Source organism: Bicyclus anynana, chromosome 3 (genome assembly GCF_947172395.1).
Source record: "Bicyclus anynana chromosome 3, ilBicAnyn1.1, whole genome shotgun sequence".
In the NCBI taxonomy this organism is placed as follows: domain Eukaryota; kingdom Metazoa; phylum Arthropoda; class Insecta; order Lepidoptera; family Nymphalidae; genus Bicyclus; species Bicyclus anynana.
Genome location: NC_069085.1, coordinates 957671 through 981887, shown reverse-complemented (window position 1 = coordinate 981887; position 24217 = coordinate 957671). Strand labels below are relative to the sequence as shown.

The window sequence follows — 24217 nt, the reverse complement described above, 5'->3', positions numbered from 1 at the left end:
CACTATGAATGTTTAGATTTTGAACGTTAGTGCATTACCTATTTATTCTAAACGTTGTCAAAGCATGTTTGTCTGATTACTTGTATGTTTGTGTGTGTTGTGCTCTGCATGCAGTCAGCAAGACTCCGCGGCACCGGTCTATGAAACACTACCAGCCCTTGGTGAGTTTACTGCTTTTTATTTTTACTTTCTTTCTTTTATGTAATATTTTTAATTTGTTCGTCTATTTTTTGTGCATGTGTTATAAAAATTTCGTAATTTAAATACAATTTCATTCAGCTTTACAAAATGATTAAGAAAAAGAAGGTTACAACTTACAAGATAGCTTAGGGACCTAAAAATCGTTTTAATTACTAACTCGCACGCATGATACGTGCTAAATGCAATTTTCAACTAGCGGACGACCGCGACTTCGTTGGCGTGAAGTTTAGTTTTTCACAAATCGCTCGGGAACCATACATTTTTCCGTGATGAAAAATAGCCTATGTGTTAATCCAGAGTAAAATCTATATCCATTTTAAATTACAGCCAAAATGGTTCAGTTGTTCCGGCGTTTAAGTGTAACAAACATCCACCTTTTACCACATCCACATTTAGACGACCTCCATGGCGCAGTGGTATGTGCAGTGGTTTTACAAGATGGAGGTCCTGGGTTCGATCCCCGGCTGGACCGATTGAGGTTTTCTTAATTGGTCCCGGTCTGGCTGGTGGGAGGATTCGGCCGTGGCTAGTTACCACCCTACCAACAAAGACGTACCGTCAAGCAATTTAGCGTTCCGGTACGATGTTGTGTAGAAACCGAAAGGGGTGTCGATTGTCATCTTCCTCCTAACAAGTTAGTCCGCTTTCATCTTAGAGTGCATCATCACTTACCAACAGGTGAGATTGCAGTCAAGGGCTAACATGTAAAGAATAAAAAAAAATCCAAACAAACATCCATAACCATATAAACTTTCGCGTTTTTTAATATTAGGATTTATTTGTTGATGGACATTCCACTTCGATTTTAGGCTTAGTATACTTATCCACACGTCCGCGGTTCATCTCATTCATGCAGCTTTCATTTCATTTCATTTTATTTTTTATTTTTTACAAGTTAGCCCTTGACTACAATCTCACCTGATGGTAAGTGATGATGCAGTCTAAGATGGAAGCGGGCTAACTTGTTAGGAGGAGGATGAAAATCCACACCCCTTTCGGTTTCATTTCATTTCAATCAATGCAGCTTTACATTCTCTCAAACGTTGTTTCACTTGTTCGCAAAGAGCCGAGCGCCGCATGCAGCGAGCACTCGTAAATAAAATAGGTTTGTTGGCTATTGATTTTGAACTAAAAATATCCTTCAAAGCAGCGGAAATATATTTTATGACCGTTACTGGTGCGATTTGCGTTTCATTGCTGCCTATGAAGATACAGGTTTAAAGATATACCCAGCTATAGCAATACTAGCATATTTTTATTAAAAAAAAAAAAATTCATTCAAAATCATTATATTAAAAAAAAAAAAAAAAAAAAAAATATTTAATTTTAGTAGCGAAATTCTCCTTGCCATTGTAATTCAAAAAATGCCTGTGCTGAGAGTGGATAGTATAATCTAACAATTTCGGAATTAACACTTGGACCTTCCGGGTTTGTCGACAGAGTGACACGAAGACATCTATGTCTTTTCAAAATTCTCAATTATGATTTATAAAAACATCGTTAAAGAATAACTCTCTAACAGAAGGGAGAGACATTAACTATTTTATTTTGAGAGGTAACTTGTCGTCTGTCTGTAGTTTTTTGTTTTTTTTTTTTTTATTTTTTACAAGTTAGGCCTTGACTACAATCTCACCTGATGGTAGGTAAGTGATGATGCAATCTTAGATGGAAGCGGGCTAACTTGTTAGGAGAATAATGAAAATCCACACCCCTTTCGGTTTCTACACGACATCGTACCGGAACGCTAAATCGCTTGTCGGTACATCTTTGCCGGTAGGGTGGTAACTAGCCATGGCCGAAGCCTCTCACCAGCCAGACCTGGACCAATCAAGAAAACCTCAAACGGCCCATACGGGGCTTAAACCCATGACCTCCGTCTTTTAAATCCACCGCGCATACCACTGCGCCACGGAGGCCGTAGATAACTGATTTAGTTAGATGCTGTGATGAAGAATGAATTGAACACCCAGGGTAAACGCAAACAATGTAAAATCCTACTTTATACACCGAACAAACGCGCTGTAAATCGTAAAAGTGTAAGCCTATTGGAATAGTGTATGGAATCCGGTCCCGATAATCCAATTGCTGTAATTGGATTATCGGGACCGGATTCCAGCAGAATTAGCCTGTGATGCAACTGACACTTACATTTTAGGTTACGCCACACTAAATTATTATGAAAGCGACAGTTAATGTGTGATTGTGTATGAGTAGGTATGTTTCTTAATTCTTCATATCTCAATAGTGAGATAGATTGAGCCCTGTATTAACATTTATCCAGGGGACTTTTAGGCTGCCCCTAAAATTAAAACACTACTACAGCCTTTCTTGATGAGTACTGTTTACCAACAAATAAATTGAAAATGAGGGTCAAAATCACTAGTCATTTCACACCTAATAATAATTATAATTGACTCTTATATTCATGAAAATAAAGATTAATAAGCTTAGAACAATTAGTTATGGTTAATATATTTTATACAACATTTTACAAACAAACCATACATTATTTAAAATAAATAAGTTATGAAATGGCAGGCGTTCTCTACCTTCATTTCTAATTTATTTGTTGTTTAACAGTACGCACAAAAAGGCTTTATTATAGGAAAGCTGTTTGGCGTTTGGTTATTTGTTCAAATCCCATTACTACTTGCTACTACCACTAAGTATGACATAATACTAATGCCATAATTAATTGCCTGCGTAAAACTTTGCATAAAATAAAGATGACTATGTAACTTCGTTGAAAACACAATGTTAGATGATTGCAAAAACGCAAATAGAATGAAAAACGAATGACGGCCTCCGTGGCGCAGTGGTATGCGCGGAGGTCCTGGGTTCGATCCCCGGCTGGGCAGATTGAGATTTTCTTAATTTGTCCAGGTCTGGCTGGTGGGGGGCTTCGACCGTGGCTAGTTACCACCCTACCGGCAAAGACGTACCGCCAAGCGATTTAGCGTTCCGGTACCGGATGCCGTGTAGAAACCGAAAGGGGTGTGGATTTTCATCCTCCTCCTAACAAGTTAGCCCGCTTCCATCTTAGACTGCATCATCACTTACCATCAGGTGAGATTGTAGTCAAGGGCTAACTTGTAAAGAATAAAAAAAAAAAAAAAAACGATGTATTGACTCATTATTTAAATGGTAAACCGAGATGTTTAATAAACCTGTAGGCTTCTGACAACGAGCTAGTAAAGCTAAAACTGCCTAAAAGATTACAAAATTTTAACTATACACGTAGCTTGTAAAAATAAAATACTGTCCAAAATTATCCCAAAGTTTCAGGTTAAAAATATTTTCTACCCGAGGCGATTATAATTATCATTATGTCGGGCTACCCTTCGCCAGGGTGTATCAAATGACCTATTTAGTCGAGCCCCACTGTCCGCTGTCCAGCGGCATGCATAATTAACTTCTTTGATGCCGACGTCGCGGCGCTGGAAAATTACGTATAGTGAAAATGAGTGGAGGGGTGAAAACTTTTATAATCTATTTTTGAAAAATATCACATCTTATCTATATAAATACTAATATTATAGAGGTAAAGTTATTATGGCGTTAACGTAAACGCGAATTTGTAAATAATTGAAACAACGCCATCTAGTGGCACTACTGCACAACTGTTTCAATAACATTTACATTCGCGTTTTCGTCCCATTGAACCCGGCGCTGCCCCGACGCAGGATAGCGAGGAATCGCAGTCCGCGCGGGGCCAACGGGTTCAAAGCCCAATCCCCTAGGCTGAAAAGCCTCAACCCCGGGAGGGGTTGGAAGAAATCACCGGGGGAGAAAGTTACCCCGCGACATGCCCGGGAAAGGAGGCATTGCCTCGTGGCCCGTACCCCCGTCCCGTGTACCACGGGTCGGTTAGTCTAGGAACAAATAACATCTATATTACTATAAAAAATCATTTACTTACTGAATAAAAAAAGCATTTATCTAACAAGCCCGAGAATATATTATTTTTTAAATTGGTTTAAAGGTTGTTGACGTAAGGTTGGAGACAACTTGTTTTAAATACACATAGCATAGCTGTTTTTTGTGGAAAAATGCCGTGTTGGGATTGTAGTTTAATATTGTGGCCCGGTGAGGGTATCGGTGTTGTCGAGCTTTTTTTTTAATGTTTTACAATATGGCGACCGCCGCGACGTTAGTCCCAGTTTTGGCCACCTGATCTGAAAAAAATGTAGAGGAGGCCACGAAAGGAGGCCTGCGGTTAAAATCTGAACTAAAATTGACAGCGCCTTACACAAATATAAGACCGCCATTACCAAATGACAATGAGCGCCATCTAGCGCCGCTACGTGACTTGTTTCGTGGCCGGAGTATATTACTATTATGACTCGACTGATTATGTTGAATACAGATGATGACGAGACGCTTGTGGTTCCAGGGCTCGGCAGATTCCAACTACTCGCAGCCATCCTCGGAGCTGTCGCTGGACGAAGACAAGGAGGCTCTGCGCCGCGAGAAGGAAGCGCAGGCTCTCTTACAGCTGGATAAGGCCCGAGTGAGTTTTCTTTTCCTCCATTTTTGAAGTAAGACCTTACGCATGCTTGATTTGAAGAAAAAATTCAATGTGCTACGAAAATTGTAATCGGGCGATGCGTTCTGCCATCTATAGAATCAGTAAAACAGTGTTTGTTGTGTAAGTACCAGTAGATGGCGTTATTAGAGAACTTTGAAACCAACCCTTTTTGTACAGTTGAATAACCTGGAAAAGGAAACCCCTTACGAAAATAGGTTCGGTATCTTGAAGTACCTATCTAAGGATTTAACGGACACGTTTTTGTTATAATTACTTATTACTTGATGGCGCCCGCTACTTCGTACGCATAAAATTCAGTTTTTCACAAATCCCGCGGGAACAAAGGGCTTTTCCAGAATAAAAATGTGTTGTCCTTATCCTCCTCAGTCTATATAGGGGCAGGGGTGACGCAGGGGTGGGGTAAGGGTAGGGTAGGGGTAGGGTAGGGTAGGCTTAGGGTAGGGGTAGGGTAGGGGTAGGGTAGGGGTAGGGTAGGGGTAGGGTAGGGGTAGGGTAGTGTAGGGGTAGGGTAGGGGTAGGGTAGGGGTAGGGTAGGGGTAGGGTAAGGGTAGGGTAGGTGTAGGGTAGGGATAGGGTAGGGGTAGGGTAGGGGTAGGGTAGGGGTAGGGTAGGGATAGGGTAGGGATAGGGTAGGGTAGGGGTAGGGTAGGGGTAGGGTAGGGGTAGGGTAGGGGTAGGGTAGGTGTAGGGTAGGGGTAGGGTAGGGGTAGGGTAGGGGTAGGGTAGGGGTAGGGTAGGGGTAGGGTAGGGGTGGGGTAGGGGTAGGGGTAGGGTAGGGGTAGGGTAGGGGTAGGGTAGTGGTAGGGTAGGGGCAGAGTCGGGGTAGGGTAGGGGCAGGGTAGAGATAGGGTAGGTGCAGGCTAGGGGCAGGGTAGGGTCGGGGTAGGGGCAGGGTAGGGGCAAGGTAGGGTAGGGTAGGTGTAGGGGTAGTTGAAAGTTTACATCGAGATTAACGCGGACGATGTCACGGGCATCCGCTAGTCCAGAATAATATTAAAACAAAGAATGTAATGTTTCCAGTCGAAGCCGGTGGCGTTTGCAGTCCGCACAAACGTCGCGTACGATGGCACGCTGGACGACGACTCGCCCGTGCACGGCAGCGCCATCTCCTTCAACGAGCGCGACTTCCTGCACATCAAGGTATGTAACGTTTGCATTCCGCACAAACGTCGCGTACGATGGCACGCTGGACGACGACTCGCCCGTGCACGGCAACGCCATCTCCTTCAACGAGCGCGACTTCCTGCACATCAAGGTATGTAACGTTTGCAGTCCGCACAAACGTCGCGTACGATGGCACGCTGGACGACGACTCGCCCGTGCACGGCAGCGCCATCTCCTTTAACGAGCGCGACTTCCTGCACATCAAGGTATGTAACGTGTGTACAATCTGGTGAATGCGTGTAAAATGACAAACCGTTCAGTTTTAAAACCGCTACCTGTAGTACTGCTACATAACCCAAGTATCATGACGGACGTGCTTTACTTCCTAATTAGACCAGCGTAGAATCCCTTTAAACATCATTTGTGAAGTGACCTCTAATCATGTCATTATTAATTGAAAACGTTGAAGAATACGAAAACGTTGATTACTTACATATTCGAGACTTGTTTTCTTACTATAGCCCTCATAAAAAGGTTCAAAATCACTCAATGGGCGATGGAGTGAATTATGCTTGGAGTTTCTCTGTATGATCGAATCAGAAATGAGGAGATCCGCAGAAGAACCAAAGTCACTGGAATAGCTCAGCGAGTCGTGAAGCTGAAGTAGCAATGGGCAGGGCCTATAGTTTGAAGAACTGATGGACGTTGCTAGAATGGCGACCCTGTAAAGGAAAGCGTAGTGTTGGTCGACCCCACTAGGTGGACCGGAGAAATCAAGCGAGATATAAGGAGCCACTGGATGCTTGCGGCTCGAGATCTTGGTGTTTGGAAGTTCATGCAAGAGGTTTATGTCCAACTGTGGACGTTCATCGGTTGTTAATGATGTTGACGGATGCGCATCGATCGTTGCAGGAGAAGTACGACAACAACTGGTGGATCGGGCGGCTGGTGAAGGAGGGCGAGGACGTGGGCTTCATCCCGTCGCCCGTGAAGCTGGAGGCGGTGCGCACGGGGCTGCAGGCGCGCGGCCGCTACCAGCGCCCGCAGTCGGCCGGCCAGCCGCTCCCCAGCCGAGGTAGCACCCCTCCCACGCCCGGTACGTCACGCCACGAGCGCTGCTGCCTCGCCACACGCCACACGCCACGTGCCACACGCCACGCGAGACCTAGGAGAATGACCACTCAACTGTTTATTTTCTACACTATACTATAAAATCTATATACTCGTATATAAAAATCAATGCCTTTTTTTGTTGTAATTTTATAGAACGGGCTCGCCTATCCAAACCAAATGTTTAGGACTATTTATTTTGTTCGAACTATTTATTAAAAGGTTTGTGTGAAGTGTGCACAAAATCGGCCGAGCGGTTCTTTATTTATCACATTTTTTGTAACAAATTAATTCAGTAGGGTGGGGGTAGGGTAGGGGTTGGGTCAGGGTAGGGTAGGGGTAGGGGTAGGGGTAGGAGTAGGGTAGTGTAGGGTAGGGATAGGGATGAAGTGCACATAAGTCAAAGCGAAGCTTGGCCGGGTCCGCTAGTATGATATAAAGCAGGTGACTTTGTGTGATTGTTTGAACGGAACTATTAGTCATTTCAGGAACTATTAGTAGTAGAAATTATTTTTGTTTTAAATAGTCCATTTATCGAGGATGGTTATAATGCTAGCGACTTGAAACCGTTTAGTTTGGAAGTCCATACAAGGGGCAAATTTAGCAACATAAAATAAGTGTTGTAATTGTGAATAAGAGTCAACAGTAACCTTCTCTTAAGACTGGAATTACTGTAATCAAATAAGTTTTAGAAATATTGAGACACCGAGTATGGTATAAGTTGAGTTGTCATTCTTCTAAAAATATCGACAATGTTCTTATTTATTGCATGTCAATATACGAGTATAAAGCCAAAACTGCTGCCTATTCTGCTCTTGATAGGAAATCATAATTTGATATGAAAAATCAAGCTTTGGAAATAATAAAGACTATACTATACTTATTATCATTAAAAATCTTCTGGATGTTATTGTTGATATTTGCTGATGGCATCGTTTTAGCATGGGAAGAAATATTTAAAAAAGTTAAATAATATAACTGCTAACAAGCATTTAGTTCAGCGTAAATTTCTACTTGTGCTAAAAATGTACAACGCAGTTGAAAGGGCGAATTTCTTTTAAGCAGTTCATAAACAAGAAACAGATCAGATTATTATAATAACTGTGTACGAAAAAAAATACGGGTAATTAGATTTTTTTGCTAAGAATTTATAATAATTACCTGAAATGAAAACTTATGAACGTACCTTAAGGAACAAACAATGACGATTTTTGTAACCTTATTGTTAAAACCACAAAACAGCAAGACAGCACTTAAGTTAGTGCTTAAGAATATGCTTTATTAATGGACTATCTCGGTAAAAGCAAATATTTAACCAAATAAATAATAGTAATAGTAGTGTCAGTGTTGATTAATTTTTAACATATTTTATTTCTATTTTCTTACAATGGACTGCCTGACTGCTTTGTACAAATCAATGTAATCATACTAAACCCATAATTCACTCACGCATATGAAAATCGGGGAAAGTTGTCTATTTCCTTGGTCTGATATTTTACACTCATTTTATTATTGACGTTATTTCAGATGTACCCACGTTTGACCGAGGTAAGACCACTCCATCCATTGACCAGGAAATGTTACCAATTTTCACCCGAATATTGTATTGATTATTAATTTGGCCTTGGTTTTGTCGAATTTATTCTTGAATGTTAATTATAATTATCTAAAAATATATATTTTGTTCTACTTTATATATTTTGCTCGCATCTTCCATAATATCATGCTCCATTGCTCTTTCTGTCCCTTTGACGTCTGAAGGAACCCGGTTTATGCTTTCATCTTGGGAAGTATAAATTGTGTTCTTTTTATACATTTTATCTGTTTACTTCTTTTTTTTACGGACAAAGTTTCAATAGAATCTCTTATAAATCAAAAAGTTTGGCATTTAAATGTTTCGAACTATTTTATTGAAATTTTGCTGTTCTGGTATGTATTTCTATTACATGGATGTTGATGTCGTCAAACGTTTTGTCTCTTTGTATTAACGTATTGGTAATGTTAAGGTATTTCTTGTTGTCTTTAAAGAAAAATGTCCTTGTGAAGTAGTTGAATTCCTATTCATAAGACCCTTACGTCCTTCGCTGTGGCAATGGAATTAGTAATATATTTTTTAAAATTAAGCTTAATAAAAAGCATGCTGTCCTGGTTGTTGTTGAAGTAAATCATTTTATTTGTATTTATATACCTACATTTGTGCATCTCCCCAAAATTTGTTAAATTTTGAATAACTAAATATGACAGTTAATTATAATATAGCTGACCGGGTAAAAGTTTTTCTGTTGATTTTTTTTTCGTAGGTACACAAATACTAAAATCGCAATTTAAAATATTAGGGGTAGGGTTGGTGGGTGAAAAAATACTTTAGGTACGTGTTATTCTTGTACCTGCTTGTCAGATATTCAAAATATCACTCAAATCGGTCAAGCCGTTTCAGAAGACTGCGATGACCAACACCATATTTCTTTAAAAATATAAAAGATTCTATAATCGTAAAGTACGTCAATGAAATTATTTTAGTGCGATTGGTACAATCAGTAATTTTGGCAGCAAATTTCGAGAGTGCAGTTTAGGTTCTAGATCGCAATTAAAAAAATAAATTCGGGTTCGATTCCCGTAATTTCTTCAAAAAGTGAATGGATAAGTAATGTTATATTTTCTTTTCAGGTGAGGATTCAGATTCAGCCGGTAGAGGTCGCGGCGCAGGGGCGTTACCTGCCAGTAAAGAAAAAAGAAAACCGTTTTTCAAAAAGCAGGAGGCTTGCACGCCGTACGACGTGGTGCCTTCGATGCGACCCGTGGTCCTTGTGGGACCCTCGCTCAAAGGTTATGAGGTCACAGACATGATGCAGAAGGCATTGTTTGACTTTCTTAAGAGACGCTTTGAGGGCAGGTGAGACAGCTTTAATGACTATTAAAATAAGACCGGGTAGGTTTTACGAAATTGAACTTACCTTATCTTGGATAGTGTTTGTTATAGATAATAATTCTATTTTCAGAAGGTTCGGTTTGGCTTGGTTGTGATAAGGTACCTATAAAGTGAATGGCGTTTATATACCTTTGAAGAATAGAAGAGAAATTCTTTCAGCACAGAAGACAAATGTTTATAAATTATCTGTCTACGAATGGCTCATAAACAACATGGACCAACGAACAGACAGACAGAAATCGAAAAAAAATACTTTAGGCTTCAGTATAGATTGTATAATGCCCAATAAAATCCAATAAACATCTTCTAAATACAGAATTTGACCTGTTACAGTTTTATTATAAGCATATAGAAGAATATAGATAGATTAAGTAATTTAACAATTGTTGCGTGTCTTGCTGAGCTCTTTTTAGTTTACACATACCTACACACGCGTTTGCGCTAGTACCTTACAACTACATTCAAACCGTCTTCTGAAAGAAGAACAACAGAACAATCATAACTAACATAGTGGCATTTTTTTGCGCATACATCGACCAGAAACGTCTGGTATTTTTGGACATCAAAAATATTATACGATTCTTCTTGTTTTATATTTCAGCGTTTGTTCTGAGCGTTAACTTTAGCGATCTCTGTTCTGTGGTTCTATTACTTACATTGTTTTCTACTGAAGTTGATATAAACTGGCATTTCAGGATAATAATAACTCGTGTGATGGCGGACATATCTCTAGCGAAGCGGTCGCTCCTCAACAACCCTTCGAAGCGAGCGATCGTTGAGCGTTCCAACTCGCGATCCACTTGCCTCGCCGAAGTCCAGGTACACTCATTAGAACGTTGTGCATTTTCCAGGATCATCATCACCCGGGTGACCGCGGATATATCGCTGGCGAAGCGCTCCTTGCTCAATAACCCGCCAAAGAAACCTATTATGGACCGAACCAATTCGAGAACCAATTGCCTGGCCGAAGTGCAGGTTCGTGCACGTCTGTACTAACCTATTGTTGTACTGACATGTCGTACGCACGAATGATTGATGTTAACCATCGCATAACACCATTCTGAGTGTCTATTCCTATGTGTTTAGTCGCTTCATGAAACGTGGCTTTTATTTTGTTCTAACGAGCATATCATAAATGGATGATCATATCCAGTATACAGTTGCGGTGGAGTTGGTTGATTGTTGAAATTTGCATAATACTAATATTTAAACTGAAATATAAACATAATAATAATATTTTTTGTTAATATTTGATCAGCCCTATTCAAGAATATTATTAAATTAACAATTGTAAAGTCCATTAATAAATTGACAGGCAAATTTCAAAACATACGTTCGCCTTTTCATCATGCTTTGTTAAATTTAATTTCCTAACAAAACGCTTTAGTCGGTAATTTACAGCTGCTTCTATTATTAACTATTTTATTCACCAATACCTAAATTCATATTAAATCCTTAACCACTCAAACGAATTTGGTATATAATGCGCCAAGTTTCGAGTCCGTTCCGAAGTTGGAACACGTCGAACTGCGCAGCTATTATAACCTCGTTGGAATATGTTTTGGTACTTGCGCCTCTGTTCAGAGCGGACTCCAAGTTTGACGCATACATACGTATAATACATTGCCGTAATATTCGTAATTTCTTATTTGTTATTTTGTAGTTTGATGACCAGTCTGTTAACTTTAGTAGCCCGTGATGTCTCGTGATTAGCCAATAACTACGGATTCAGAGAATAATTACTAAACTGTCCTAGTGGTTGAGGATTAACAAAATGCTTTAAAATTCTAATAAGGTGCTAATTCAGATTTACCTACATAAATCTCCTGACTAAATTGGTAAAGATCAAAACATATTTTTCCTTATTAACTACGACAAAATGTTTATCTAGATTATCATTAGAATAAATTTTAAGAATATGACAATTAAAAGAAGGTCATGCTATTTGATAATTTTGTTTGTTTTAATCTGACCCTCCAGAAACTGAACTCCAGTGCTTCAACCTGACCCGGACCTTGACCTGACCTTTTAATTTATTCTATAGGTTTGTGCACGACTGAATTAGCACCAAACATTTGCGGAGATTGACTCATGGCGAGATTGTATCACCATTTTTTTTTCAAAACAGACAGAAATCGAGCGGATATTCGACCTGGCGCGGACGCTTCAGCTCGTGGTGCTGGACTGTGACACCATCAACCACCCGTCGCAGCTGGCCAAGACCTCACTGGCGCCCACGATTGTCTATTTGAAGATTTCTAGTCCAAAAGTAAGCTTACTTTCTTACTACTAGCCCACTTTCGTGGGCGGGAAATTCGGGTTTTCACAAATCCCGCGGGAGCCATGGATTATCTATCAGTGAAAGTCCCATAACATTTCATGGAAGGTTCAGCCGTTCCAGATATTATCTCAGACAAACAGACGGACAAATAAGAAAGGGACTGCAAGATCATGACCGGGGGAGCAAGATCCGAGCAAGGAGATAATTGGCGACATTGGTTTGTACAATCATTCTTTCACTCCAAATTCATATACGAGCTGTACCTCTCTGGTATATTACTACCGCTACTATACTTTGGGAAGTTCATTGATGACACTCCCATGATATGCGGGCGACGGGGGGAAGGTCTGCGCGGGTGTGAAGTCGAGCGCGCGGGGCAGAAGGAAGGACTGTGAGAGTATAAAGTCGTGCGCGGTGGGCATCGCTACCCCCCTCCCGGCCCGCACGGACCATCGGGAGTGTTACGAACGAATTTGTAGACGAATACGTCGTATTATAGCGTTAATGATTACGTAAACGACAAAATTGCTTGGAAATGTATTACATGACAGGCTACTTATATACCTATTGTTAAATGGTGATAAACCAAATAAGGATAAACCTGGCTGAGTTTGTTGTGGCCTCTTCTCGGACCAAGGCGCGTTTGGGTCCCTCGTAACTTTAATTTTAAGTTTTCGAATGATTATTATCACCATTATCTTAAGTTTAACATTTCGAAAGAGCTTGTAAACTAAGCCTATTTAAAATAAATGAATTGACTTTGACTTTGCCAAGTTATACGTACCGTCGTGGATATAGAAGCAGAAGTTTTATTCTTTACAAGTTAGCCCTTGATTACAATCTCACCTGATGGTAAGTGATGATGCAATCTAAGATGGAAGCGGGCTAACTTGTTAGGAGGAGGATGAAAATCCACACCCCTTCCGGTTTCTACGCGACATCGTACCGGAACGCTAAATCGGTTGGCGGTACGTCTTTGTCGGTAGGATGGTAACTAGCCACGGCCAAAGCCTCCCACCAGCAAGACCTGGACCAATTAAGGAAACCTCAATCGGCCCAGCTGGGGATCGAACCCAGGACCTCCGTCTTGTAAATCCACCACGCACACCACTGCGCCACAAAGGCCGTCACAAGGGGGAGAAGTTCAGGCAGAAGTCTGTGCCCGCAGGTGCTGCAGCGGCTGATAAAGTCGCGCGGCAAGGGGCAGAGCAAGAACCTGTCGGTGCAGATGGTGGCGGCGGAGAAGCTGGCGCAGTGCCCCAACGAGATGTTCGACATCGTGCTGGACGAGAACCAGCTGGAGGAGGCGTGCAGCCGCATCGCTGAGCATTTGGAGGTATTGCTGCCGAAGCGAAAGAACAGAGAGGAATATCTTAGCATTCCATGGTGCAGGTGCCGGGTCCATGGCGTAGAGAGGTAGAGAGAAAAACACCAAGCAAAGTCCAGGACTTGTGACTACTGGATGTAGGGTTAGGGTATTGCTTGACGATCGATCAACACTCCCCTTCTCTGCTTGTGTTGTTCTCCCTATCTATCCAAATTTGGTAAGATCCTATTAGAGTAGCTTTGGATACTCGTTCTAATATGCTACTCTATATGATATGAACTCTATATGATATACTCTATATCTATATGAACTAGCTGCACTTATAGAGAGGCCAAGGCCTTTAAGCAAGTTATAGAGAGATTTTGCTGATAATCCTCTCGCACCTACTACTTCGCATCGATAATTAAAAAAAATACATAAGTATGTAAATATTCATCATCATCATTATCAGCCGATAGACATCTACTGCTGGACATAGGCCTCTTGCATGGACCTCCAAGCACAAGTGTCTCGAGCCGCCAGTATCCAGCGGCTCCCTGGGGATCAACACTGCGCTTTCTAGCCACCTGTAAAATATTACAGGAGGCTATATTGATAAGTTGACGAATTAATTGGGATAACATCAAGGATATGGTGATGTTAATGCTGGTGACTTGTCTGGTAGTAACTATCGGTCATGGCTATATATTTTTTTTTTTTTTAAAAGAATATTTGCCATATTTTTTTATAATATGACCAATATTCCCATTCCCCTCCAACTAGTCGGGAAAGACTGTGCTAGGAGTGGGTACGACAATAGACCAACGGGGCGGGGATCGAACCACCACCCTTCGGTGATGAGTCCGACCGCTCTTACCGTTGAGCTATTGAGGCTTTACCAGAACACCAAGCGATTTGTCTGAAGGAACTTTAAGCCCGCTTCAATCTTGGACTGCATCGTCACTTAACATCAGCCTGCACTCAAGGGTTAACTTGTCATTGAATAAAAAAAAATATTACTATCTGCAGAAATACTGGGCGGCGACGCATCCCCCGGTGGTGGCGCCGAGCGCGCGTACGCCGCACGCGCCGCTGCCGCACGCGCATCCGCACGCCGCTCCGCACCCGCACTCGCAGCAGGCGCAACCTGGTGACTACTTCATTATCAACCTCTCTACCCTACCTACTCTCTATTCATTATCTCTACGGCCCACTGGAGGACCAGACCTCGCTCTTTACAGGAGAGGGGATATTGGGCATAGCAATGCCACATATCACATTAAATCTAAATTATAATATGGCTTAACAGTCCACTCAAACAGTGGACTACAGAATTCCCTAATATGTGTCACTCACCACGCTAGATCTTATGGTAGATCTTATGGTAATGTTGATGACTTCATTAACGACCACTATCAGATGTTAATGGTAATGACTGGAGCCGATGGTTAATGTGCTTAAGGTAGGGAGTGTATCACCACCAATTTTAGAACTCTGGACTGTGAATTTAAATTGAAAATATCTCATTAGAAAAAATAAAAACTCAATGTCTTATATTGCCCGACCCAGTATTAGATAACATGATCCGAAACCACATAGGATCATCATTTAGACCACCGTGGCAGTTATTATTTAAATATTGGAGACTACCTGCTTCATTGTTATACGGATGTTATACCAATCTATCTAGCGTCTTCGTTTGCCTGAAATTCTGTTTTTCACAAATCCCGCGGGAACCACGGAAATTTTCAGGACAAACCATTATGGTTATATAAGGTGTAATCTATTTCCATTCCAAATTTTAACAAAATCAACTAAATGACAACGCAGTGCGTAACCAAATATTTCCCTCTTTTGAACCCTCATCGCATTCCGGAGGACACCGCGAGAGGTCCGACTCTTACAGCTATGAGAGAGGGAGAGGTAATTACAAACATAGCCTGATTGCTGTAAATGGTAAAGATAGGAAAATAGCCATAAATTTTTTTGACGATAACAATTTTTCGTAATTTAAACTTATTAAAAATTGTTATCTAAAATCACTGCATTATTTTCTTTTTTTTCCTGTATTTATGTTCTATACATAATTATTAAATGTCACTTAATTATAAATTTCGCTATAATGATTAGATTTACTTAGCCGATATGTTTTGTAATATTATTTTTATTAGTACTATTATCATAATTTGAGACATGAAATTAGGTTACACTCATTTTTGTTGCGTAAATAAACAATTCATTCATGTCAAAAGATGCTAGATTATTATCATTTAGATTAAGGTCCATATTGATAGTTCTACTACTTGAGTTCCATTTTGGACTTCCTCATCTCTCATATAAACATCACAATTATTATGATCTCAAGTTGCTTGAACTTCAAGTTCGATATTGTGAAACATCTATTAATATGGGCCTAAGAGCTTAGTAGATAGTTTCATCAAAGTTTAGCAATACTTAAACAAAGGAAAGTAAACTTGATGATGATCGCGTTGTTTAGTATCTATAAAATCTTAAATATCTAACTCCATGCTTTTATTAAAAATTTGCAGTCAAGTAATGAGTGTTTCCGACCGAACAATTGCTAAGCTATGGTGTAATGTTTGACGCCCACGAGCCACTCCACAGCGCACCGTACGCCTCATACGACCAAAAGACGTATATCGCAAAGACAAATAGACAAAAGTAAACCACTTATGACGCAAACGGAAATATCGCTATCTCATGGCGTTGGGACGAAAGAGATGGGTCTGGGACTACTCAGCCGCCAGTGGTTGAAATTTAGTCTATTTCTCTCCATGAGGTGTATGTCGTTGGTCGCATGTTAGGCGTAACCTCACCCTGTTCATTGCAGTACAAGCCTCTGGACAAGCGCATTAGCCACGTCGAAGACCATAAATTCCAGTTACATTTTAGCGGCATCGGCGAAGCCCTTTCAGGTTCCAACCATTTTATCAGCTCCCCGTACTGACGCTTCCTCTAACATGAGTGTTCGCTTTTACTAACAAAAAGCATTGTTAATATCTAAGCCTTCTATACTGTATCCATCTCCCACCGAAATGTGATAATCTCATAATGAAGTTTGATTAAATTATACCATTTATTAAAAGATTGTCACGTTTTAGATATTGATATTGAATAAATAACAAGTTACTGCATCACTTTTAGTGCGCTGGTAACTTTAATTTAATCCTGCTCGTTTGGCAGATCTAAAATCATTTAATATTACCATTCATACTAACAGAAAGAGCCACATATTTTGTTTCAGCCGATGTATCACTAATCATATCGATCTGTGATTCAACTTTAATTCTTCCTAGTTCTCTAACACAATATCTAGACACTGACAACAATCTGTCAATATTCTGTCTGTTAACTCTGCTTCTTTGTGAAGCATCTTCAACGGGTTTGCTTCTCCGCAGCCACACCCGCTCCACCCTCGCCGGAGGTCGAGGTGGTGCCTTGCCCCGGGAAAGTACGCAATTGGGGAGGCCCTCAGCCTTGAGTTGTCCCGGGTTTCGTAAGTGCGTGCAAGAGCATCTTCAGGCGGTCTTGTGCAAGTGTTAACACCCACCCCGTGTGCTGTGTTGTGTGTTCAAATCATTATGAAACATGACTTTAAAACAGATACCTAACTATGCTTTCCATCATAATCAAAATTAACTAGCAATGCATGAAAGAGAAACCTACGAAAGTAATTTATGATAGGTTTTACAAGGAACAATGAAATCTTTATCACAATCCTAATGACATATCTACTAATGATTTATCCATCTAGGCATCTACCAGTTATTTATAAATCCTTGGCTGCAGTTTCCTAATCTCAGAAATGGACCACGTTGGATAGTGTGGTCTTATACATTTGATTATGGGCCCACGCAAATACAAACTGTTCTGGTTTTCGGAGTTCTGCGCTCTGTGCAACGTTTATAACTTTATAACATCGAGCAGATAGCAAGCAGAACACGTTGCCTGATAACTGTGTACTTCTTAGCTGCACACTTTACAAAGACCACGAAACGCAAAATGCCTAAACGCTTTCTGCCTGCATGGGCACTTATTGTTCCAAGTAAAACCTTCAAAGAGCACACACCGAACATCTAACACTGTGTTATAGGTAGAGCACGAGTCCCACGACCGGAGAGACTGGAGGAGGAATACTACCCGCGGGACCACTACCAGCGGTATCCTCGCGACTACCCCCGGGAGTACCACGAGGGGTACGCCCACGACTACCCGCACGGAGACCCGTATGAGAGAGAGCGGGAAGCGTACGGGCACGACTACACGAGGGACTACCCGCGGGACTACCCGCGAGACTATCCCCGGGAGAGGGAGTACCCGCGGGAGGAACGCGGGGCGAGGCCGCGGGACCGGGAGACTTCGGAAGAGTATGGCGCGTCCCGCCGCGCGCTCAACGCCGTGTAATGGTACCAACAGACATCGATCTCGCGACCGCTTATTTGTCGGCTCTAATTCGGACAACCTAATGGTTGAGATTTTAACCCAATTGAAAGTTATTTGCATTATGTCTACACCGATAACTTCTCCGGTTCACAATTTTCTATTCACAAGATGGTTTGTTTAACCTGATACCTAATGATATAACTCGTACCTATATCAAGTAGGGGAAAAGTAATGCATTGACTTACGGTAGATGGCTGTAATGTAAGTAATGTCTATATCTCGCAAAGAATCCATCATCCATCAGGGTTTCTCCCTGAAAAATTCTTTGCTGTCTTAATTAGGTTAGGAAACAAAATGATGTAGGATATTTGATCGGACAATCTAAACCAAGTTAAATAAAATCTTGAAGTTAACGTAAAAATAATGGATTTCTTTTTCGTCCACCTGATATTTTAGTTAAGGAAAGATAGATTAAATAGGGCCATTATTATGACATAATAATTCAGAGTCGGTTCAGGATAGTAACAACTGTACGCAATTTGCAAAACATCAATAATTAGGATCATTTCAATTTGTCCGAAATAGATCCACAGTTCTATATCTACAATCTACATAGATATTTTGTCTTTAGTCTGATTACCAACTACTAACTGGTCGGAATTGTCTGTTGATACTATAACACTTTTCTTTCAGCTCCGCAATGTATCTCTACCCGGTTTTGTCAGTATTTCCGTGTTATAGCGCTGTTGCTTTGATTTTATCGCCAGTGAAGCTAGTGAGAGGGGTGGCTGCGTCACTGTAGGACCCTTGCGCACTGTATTACCAAGCTTGTGACTTTGTGTTACTAAAAGAAGCAAGCTTTGCCATTGAAGTTAATTTAAACCATTTTTTCCCAACTTGATCCAATCAAGACTCCCAATGGTCTAATTGACGTGGCAACAAATGAGGGTTCACAATTCGTAAGCGGGTGTCCATGAAGTTTTATCTAGTTCCATACCGAATGGGAAGTTTTTTATTTAGAACAAGTGAGTACTTATTGGCTCCTTGCGTCGTGTTTGGTTTGTTATTGGTTTGTGCTACATCAAAAAACCAAAAACATATTGCACTCAAGGAATTTAAGATAGACATTACAGCTTGGTTATACAGAGGTGCTTAATCGATTGTACACAAAATTAAATTGACACGAGTAAATGTAGTTCTATCCTCTACAACTGGGTACAGTAAGATGGGGATGGAAACAATGATAGATCAGACAGACTAAAGCCCGGTCGTTCAGAGTTTGCGTTTCTGACAGGTCTCAACGCAAAGTCTGCGCGGCTAGGCTTTATGGTTTGTGTACAATTGACGGAGCACTGGTGGCTCCAGGGTAAAGACGTTGCCAGACCACATTAGTGACGTTTTAGTAACTGGCATCAGGGCACCAAAATCCAATAGAAGTCGAGTTGATATAATTGTTGTTTCCGTGTACTCACGCGTTTGCTGACGCTCTCTAGTGTACCGTTGGATTGACTGTTTATTTTCTGACTACTACGATATGTTTACTTTTGAAAGCGATTCTGATTCATCCCATAATAATCCTAATGCTATGCTAATGCTATGGAATTGTGAAATAAAAAATTAGATGCTCAGAAAAACAAATTAAAAGAATCTTAGAAGTAGTAGATAACATAAACCGTGGTCATATGGACATACAACAAGGGATCGGGGTAATTGAGAAACATAATAAACAAAATTGCTTCTTTTCTCTAATACTTCTACTGCAGAGTTATCAATTCAAATTTTAAATGATCTAAACTTTCCTACTTCAGCAGGGCTATTTTGTAACGATGTTTCATAGAGCTTGCAAGTGTGAGTTTTGAAAGTTAAAGATAAAATATATGAATTTGAAACTCTAACTTTCGAGTTATACAGAACATCGTTACAGAATAGTCCCTCCAGTTTCTTATTGTCGATCGCGGATAAAATAGCGTTATCAATCGGAATCGCTTTCAACAATTATTGCATGTCGTGATGTGATTGTATAAGTGTTGAATGTACATACGATGTAGAGATTGTGATCGTATCGGTGGGATACATTGCGGACCGGTACGCACGTGGTGCTTCGGTGACGGATTGTTTTGCGGTTTTTTCGTATATCTCATAAAGCTCGGACTATACGCTCAGGTGACACCCCGGTTTGATTATGTGCAGTACACATGGGCAATGCGCGAAAATCTGTTACATTACATACCTACATCTTATTAAGTTTATTCGAAAGTTATTTATTGTGCTTGCTTTACAAAGTAAGCTTGTACCATCTTTCATAACTGAATGAACGGGCGATTATAATTTAGTAATTCAATTTAAAATCAATAAAGTTATTCGAATCTTCGAATGAAGCGACTCATTTAATAATGGTCGAACTTCACTATGTCCGTTTAATCTTATATAATTAGAATTAAAATATTTTGGAAAGCCTGCAACCATCTCTAACGTAGATGACATACAGATTTTAGTTTCTGCTTCGGATGAATTTGCTTTGACTCCGGTACTATGCTTATATCACCACACTTTTACGTCAAGCGTTCAATCAATTAAAATGTGTGAACTAGAAGAGATTTACATAGTTTAAATTTAAAGAAACAGTAAGTTATAAATATTTTAGCGCAAAAAACCGGACCGGAGTGCAACCGGAACGTGCAGTCCGAGCGTTATTAGCAGCGACGCGTTCGCAGCTTTTCTATAAATTGTTTCTATTTGCTGAGCTTATCGGCACGCTTCTGCGGAGAGCGGTGTATAAATTATTGTATATGGATGGTCTGCTTGAGTTTCTTTATTAGGGTTATAAGAATTAATATTGTCTCTATTCCGATTGACCTGTTGATGTTTGACCGATGTACTTCGGACACTCGGTAGCAGTTTGTTGGGAAATAATAATGATATCTATATTTTTGGTGGGGATTTTATTGCATACAACGCACTCTTTGGCGACTTTTGCCCATTTGCCCATTTGCCCAAGAAGAAAAGAGTTTTTTAGCATACCTACTTGGTATAGAGCCTCCCAACACGGTTAATAAGAGTATAAAAGGCCACTTTCCATGTATTATTATTTAGGGAAGCATTTATCAGAGTAAGAAGGTACCATGATTGAAAGCTTTTATAGCGAGAATTTGTACAAATGCTTTGATGTGTCAAGTTTTACGACTTTTTAATGGTCATGAAATGGTATTTGTGTATGTTTTTATTATTTAAAAAAAAAGGTGACGCTGGAAAGATCAACCAAGTTTTTTTTAACTACCTAACTAACATGCGATTTTTATGATGAAATAAGTTAACGGCTTAATACAAGTGAAAAAGTCTAAATACGCCTATAGTTTAGTAATAGTTTGTTAACCGTTCGGGGTTATTGATCATAATTATGTGTTCTTGTAACGCGTAAAGCAACTAAATACCTTTCGAACTTAGCACGCTATGTGAAGGAGGCCTCGGGCTACACGTAAAGACGGGTAATTTTTTTGAAAAGTATAAAATAGAGCTTAAGTTGTATGCAATAAAAAAGATACAAAAATTTTCAGCCTGTAACTTGAGTATTGAACTTATTCGGTAAAAGAGGGTAAGGTATCAATTATTGTTCTAAACACTATTTCTTAATGGACACACCACACTCAGATGAGAAAAAAAATATTGGTAAATTCGGTTCGTTTAATAAAAATTAAGTACCAACTTAGTTTGACAAAGATCATCCGAAGTCAGTCCGAATGATAATCCAATTTTCTAAAAGCACCATAGTATAGAAAATTTTCACTTTCCGCTTTGCCTCAGTCACGGATATCGTTCAAAATATAACTCCACTGTGGTGTCTCCATGATTATAACATCGTACCTACTTGCCTTATATGAAACTTTAGCCAAAAAATTATTAACTCCAGTACGAGTTTGTAGACTTCGACAACGACAGGTTGATGTCGAGTTCGTAATTCAAAATAAAAAAAAAATTCTTTATTCTCTTTTTTATGTTTAAACTGTATTCAGTGCAGATTAACCTAATTTAAAACAAATCGAAATAAGTTATCGAGATATGCGAACTCGTACTAGAGTAACTGGGCCTTGATTGTCTGTCGATCTGTCACAACTTATGTAAAATGTGCTATGAATACGACTTCACCCAAGAGATGACAATTTAGATTTTAATGTTGTTTGTGTTTTATGGCTTAATATAGTAAAAGTCTACAGATAAAAAATGCCATTTACTGAAAAATTACCACAATGTCTAAATTACGTTGACATGACCCTTCGCTTCGTGGTTTTCACGTTTAATCAAACCATGTAGCAAACGAAACTACATCGACACCATTATGATTAGGATTAAAGCAATGATTATTGTGGACATTCTTACTGTTTTTGTTTAGTACAAAAATTCATCGACAAGTTTCAAATGTATGTATGATTGAAAATGAACATCTACTTTATAAAAAATAAAAAGAATTTGTCTTTGAAAGAAAGAATAAGGTCATATTCTTAATAGTATAACTTTAATGTCTGAATACTTATCTCTTGCAAGAAGTCTTGGTGATTGCCAATTACATTTTGCACATCGTTGTGATTTCGATATCATATGTTTCGGCCCAAAACACCAAAACTATTGTATAATATAATTATTTCTATTACTCTGTGCGTTTTTTAATTTTATTTTTCAACTTTCCATTTAAAACGAAAAAGACGTTTTCAATTTACCTACTTGTAAAGTTTAAGGAGGAATGGAACTGTGACGTAATTCATGCCTTTGACATTTTCGCAATCGTGTTTAGCGATATGATGTCACAAATATTATGTCAAATATTGTGTAAATCCCGACCTGGCTGTAGAATTAAGAGTAGGTTCTGCAACATTAGAACTTAATACGAGTGTCCTTACTAGAACTACTTTCGATATTCAAACGATTTAAGGAAACTTGTACTAAGACCTATTTTTTATTATTTTATTATGAACAAACAAATTGACATTTAATATGATGATGATGATGATCATATTTAATATGATAATGATAAATAACTTCCAATTTATTTATCAACTATCAAACTTCGAATTCAAAACTTCAAGTTCATACTTCAGAAGTTCATTAGAATGAACGTTTTCAATTCGTCGTAGTTAAATAGATTATTTGTAACATATATGAAGTTTAATTTTCTGACAAAAAATTATTATTGAGTTGAATTTTAATTCTGTGGTATTTATTTTTAAGTTTACGGACGAAGATTGGTAATAATTCTGTAACTTTTATTAATTAACAAAATAGGGAGCTTCAATTCTACAGCTCGGTCAGGTGTGAAATGAGTTTAGGGTTTTGTTTATGCAAGGGCGGGAATGTGACGTGATCTGTGTCTCGAGTGTGACCTTAATGGTCCTTATTAAACATAGATTAGGATTTAAACCTCAAATTTATTCAAAGTAAAGTGAACTTTAAGCAGTAGTTATTAGGTCCACTTTACTTTGAAGTAAATAGAGCTTTAAATCTTAATTAATGTTTATGAATATGGGAGTAAATTTGAATTGCCTAACTGGATAATATGTCTATACAGTTGTTTGGCGGCTTAGCTGAATATTGGTGGAAGCATATTGGTGGTAGTTTTCTGCAATATGTGGTAATTCTGTTACCTAAAGTGAAAACACAATTACAGCTTTTGTCAAGTACAAATTGAGCTTAGAGGTTCTATGTAAAGAATAAAATACTATGGTGTTATTTTTATCCTAACCCATATTCGGAAATACCTATACTGTAACACCACAATGAGTATGGCTGATATAACAACCAGAAAGTGTGCAGCTTTCTAAAGCTTAAAGCTTTAAGCTACAAATTCAGAGCGGAACCTTTCCAAAACAGTTACTTTTAAAGTCGTGTTTCTTTTATCAGGATTTGAACTGTACTTACATCAAAATATAGTAAAATTACTTTATTTAAAAATTGTCTCAATTTTATATTGACATAAAAATAAGTTTCAAATAAAATATACCCAGAGGCACACTTATCCGTCCTCTTTAAAATGACGCGAGTATATTAAAGTTGGCGGATAACAGTGCCTATTAGTATATATTTTCCGTGCATACGAAATGTTGCAAGCGCGTTCGTTACATCAAAGATGACCTCACTCGATACACAGAGCGTCACCGATACGTTAACTCGTCAAATTGTATGTTTTCATGTTTGTATGGATAATATCATTATTTGTAATTTTAGCGCCGTTAGATATTATCAGTTCCCCATTTTTCGAACAACTACATACTCTTGTAATTATAATGCATCGTCTGTACTACATTGTTGCAATCATTTGTAAATAAAAAATACTTTATATATCTA

General features: G+C 39.3%; 1 protein-coding gene across 5 annotated transcripts; it reads left to right on the top strand.

Moving 5' to 3' along the window:
- On the top strand, positions 1 to 24217 carry LOC112050878 (voltage-dependent L-type calcium channel subunit beta-2). 5 transcript variants are annotated; one of them, XM_052890628.1, is made up of 11 exons: positions 1 to 161; positions 4595 to 4711; positions 5771 to 5890; positions 6767 to 6950; positions 9632 to 9857; positions 10745 to 10868; positions 12022 to 12162; positions 13343 to 13510; positions 14510 to 14630; positions 15338 to 15403; positions 17595 to 24217. In XM_052890628.1, exons 1-11 carry the CDS (start codon positions 141 to 143, stop codon positions 17903 to 17905), a joined length of 1599 nt encoding a protein of 532 aa, XP_052746588.1. In that variant the 5' UTR covers positions 1 to 140; the 3' UTR covers positions 17906 to 24217. The 5 variants fall into 5 exon arrangements, with proteins under 5 accessions (XP_052746588.1, XP_052746599.1, XP_052746602.1 ...); XM_052890639.1 differs by lacking the exon at positions 15338 to 15403 and adding an exon at positions 16900 to 17001 and having other exon boundaries at positions 17595 to 17731; XM_052890642.1 differs by lacking the exon at positions 15338 to 15403 and adding an exon at positions 16900 to 16997 and having other exon boundaries at positions 17595 to 17719.

What these genes read in the sequence shown, in the direction of transcription:
- LOC112050878 (XM_052890628.1), top strand. Translation starts at nt 141, where the DNA reads ATGAAACACTACCAGCCCTTG. An exon ending in GCGACTTCCTGCACATCAAG is followed by an intron (nt 5,891 to 6,766) that starts GTATGTAACGTT and finishes CGATCGTTGCAG; the next exon opens with GAGAAGTACGACAACAACTG. An exon ending in TGAAGATTTCTAGTCCAAAA is followed by an intron (nt 12,163 to 13,342) that starts GTAAGCTTACTT and finishes CTGTGCCCGCAG; the next exon opens with GTGCTGCAGCGGCTGATAAA.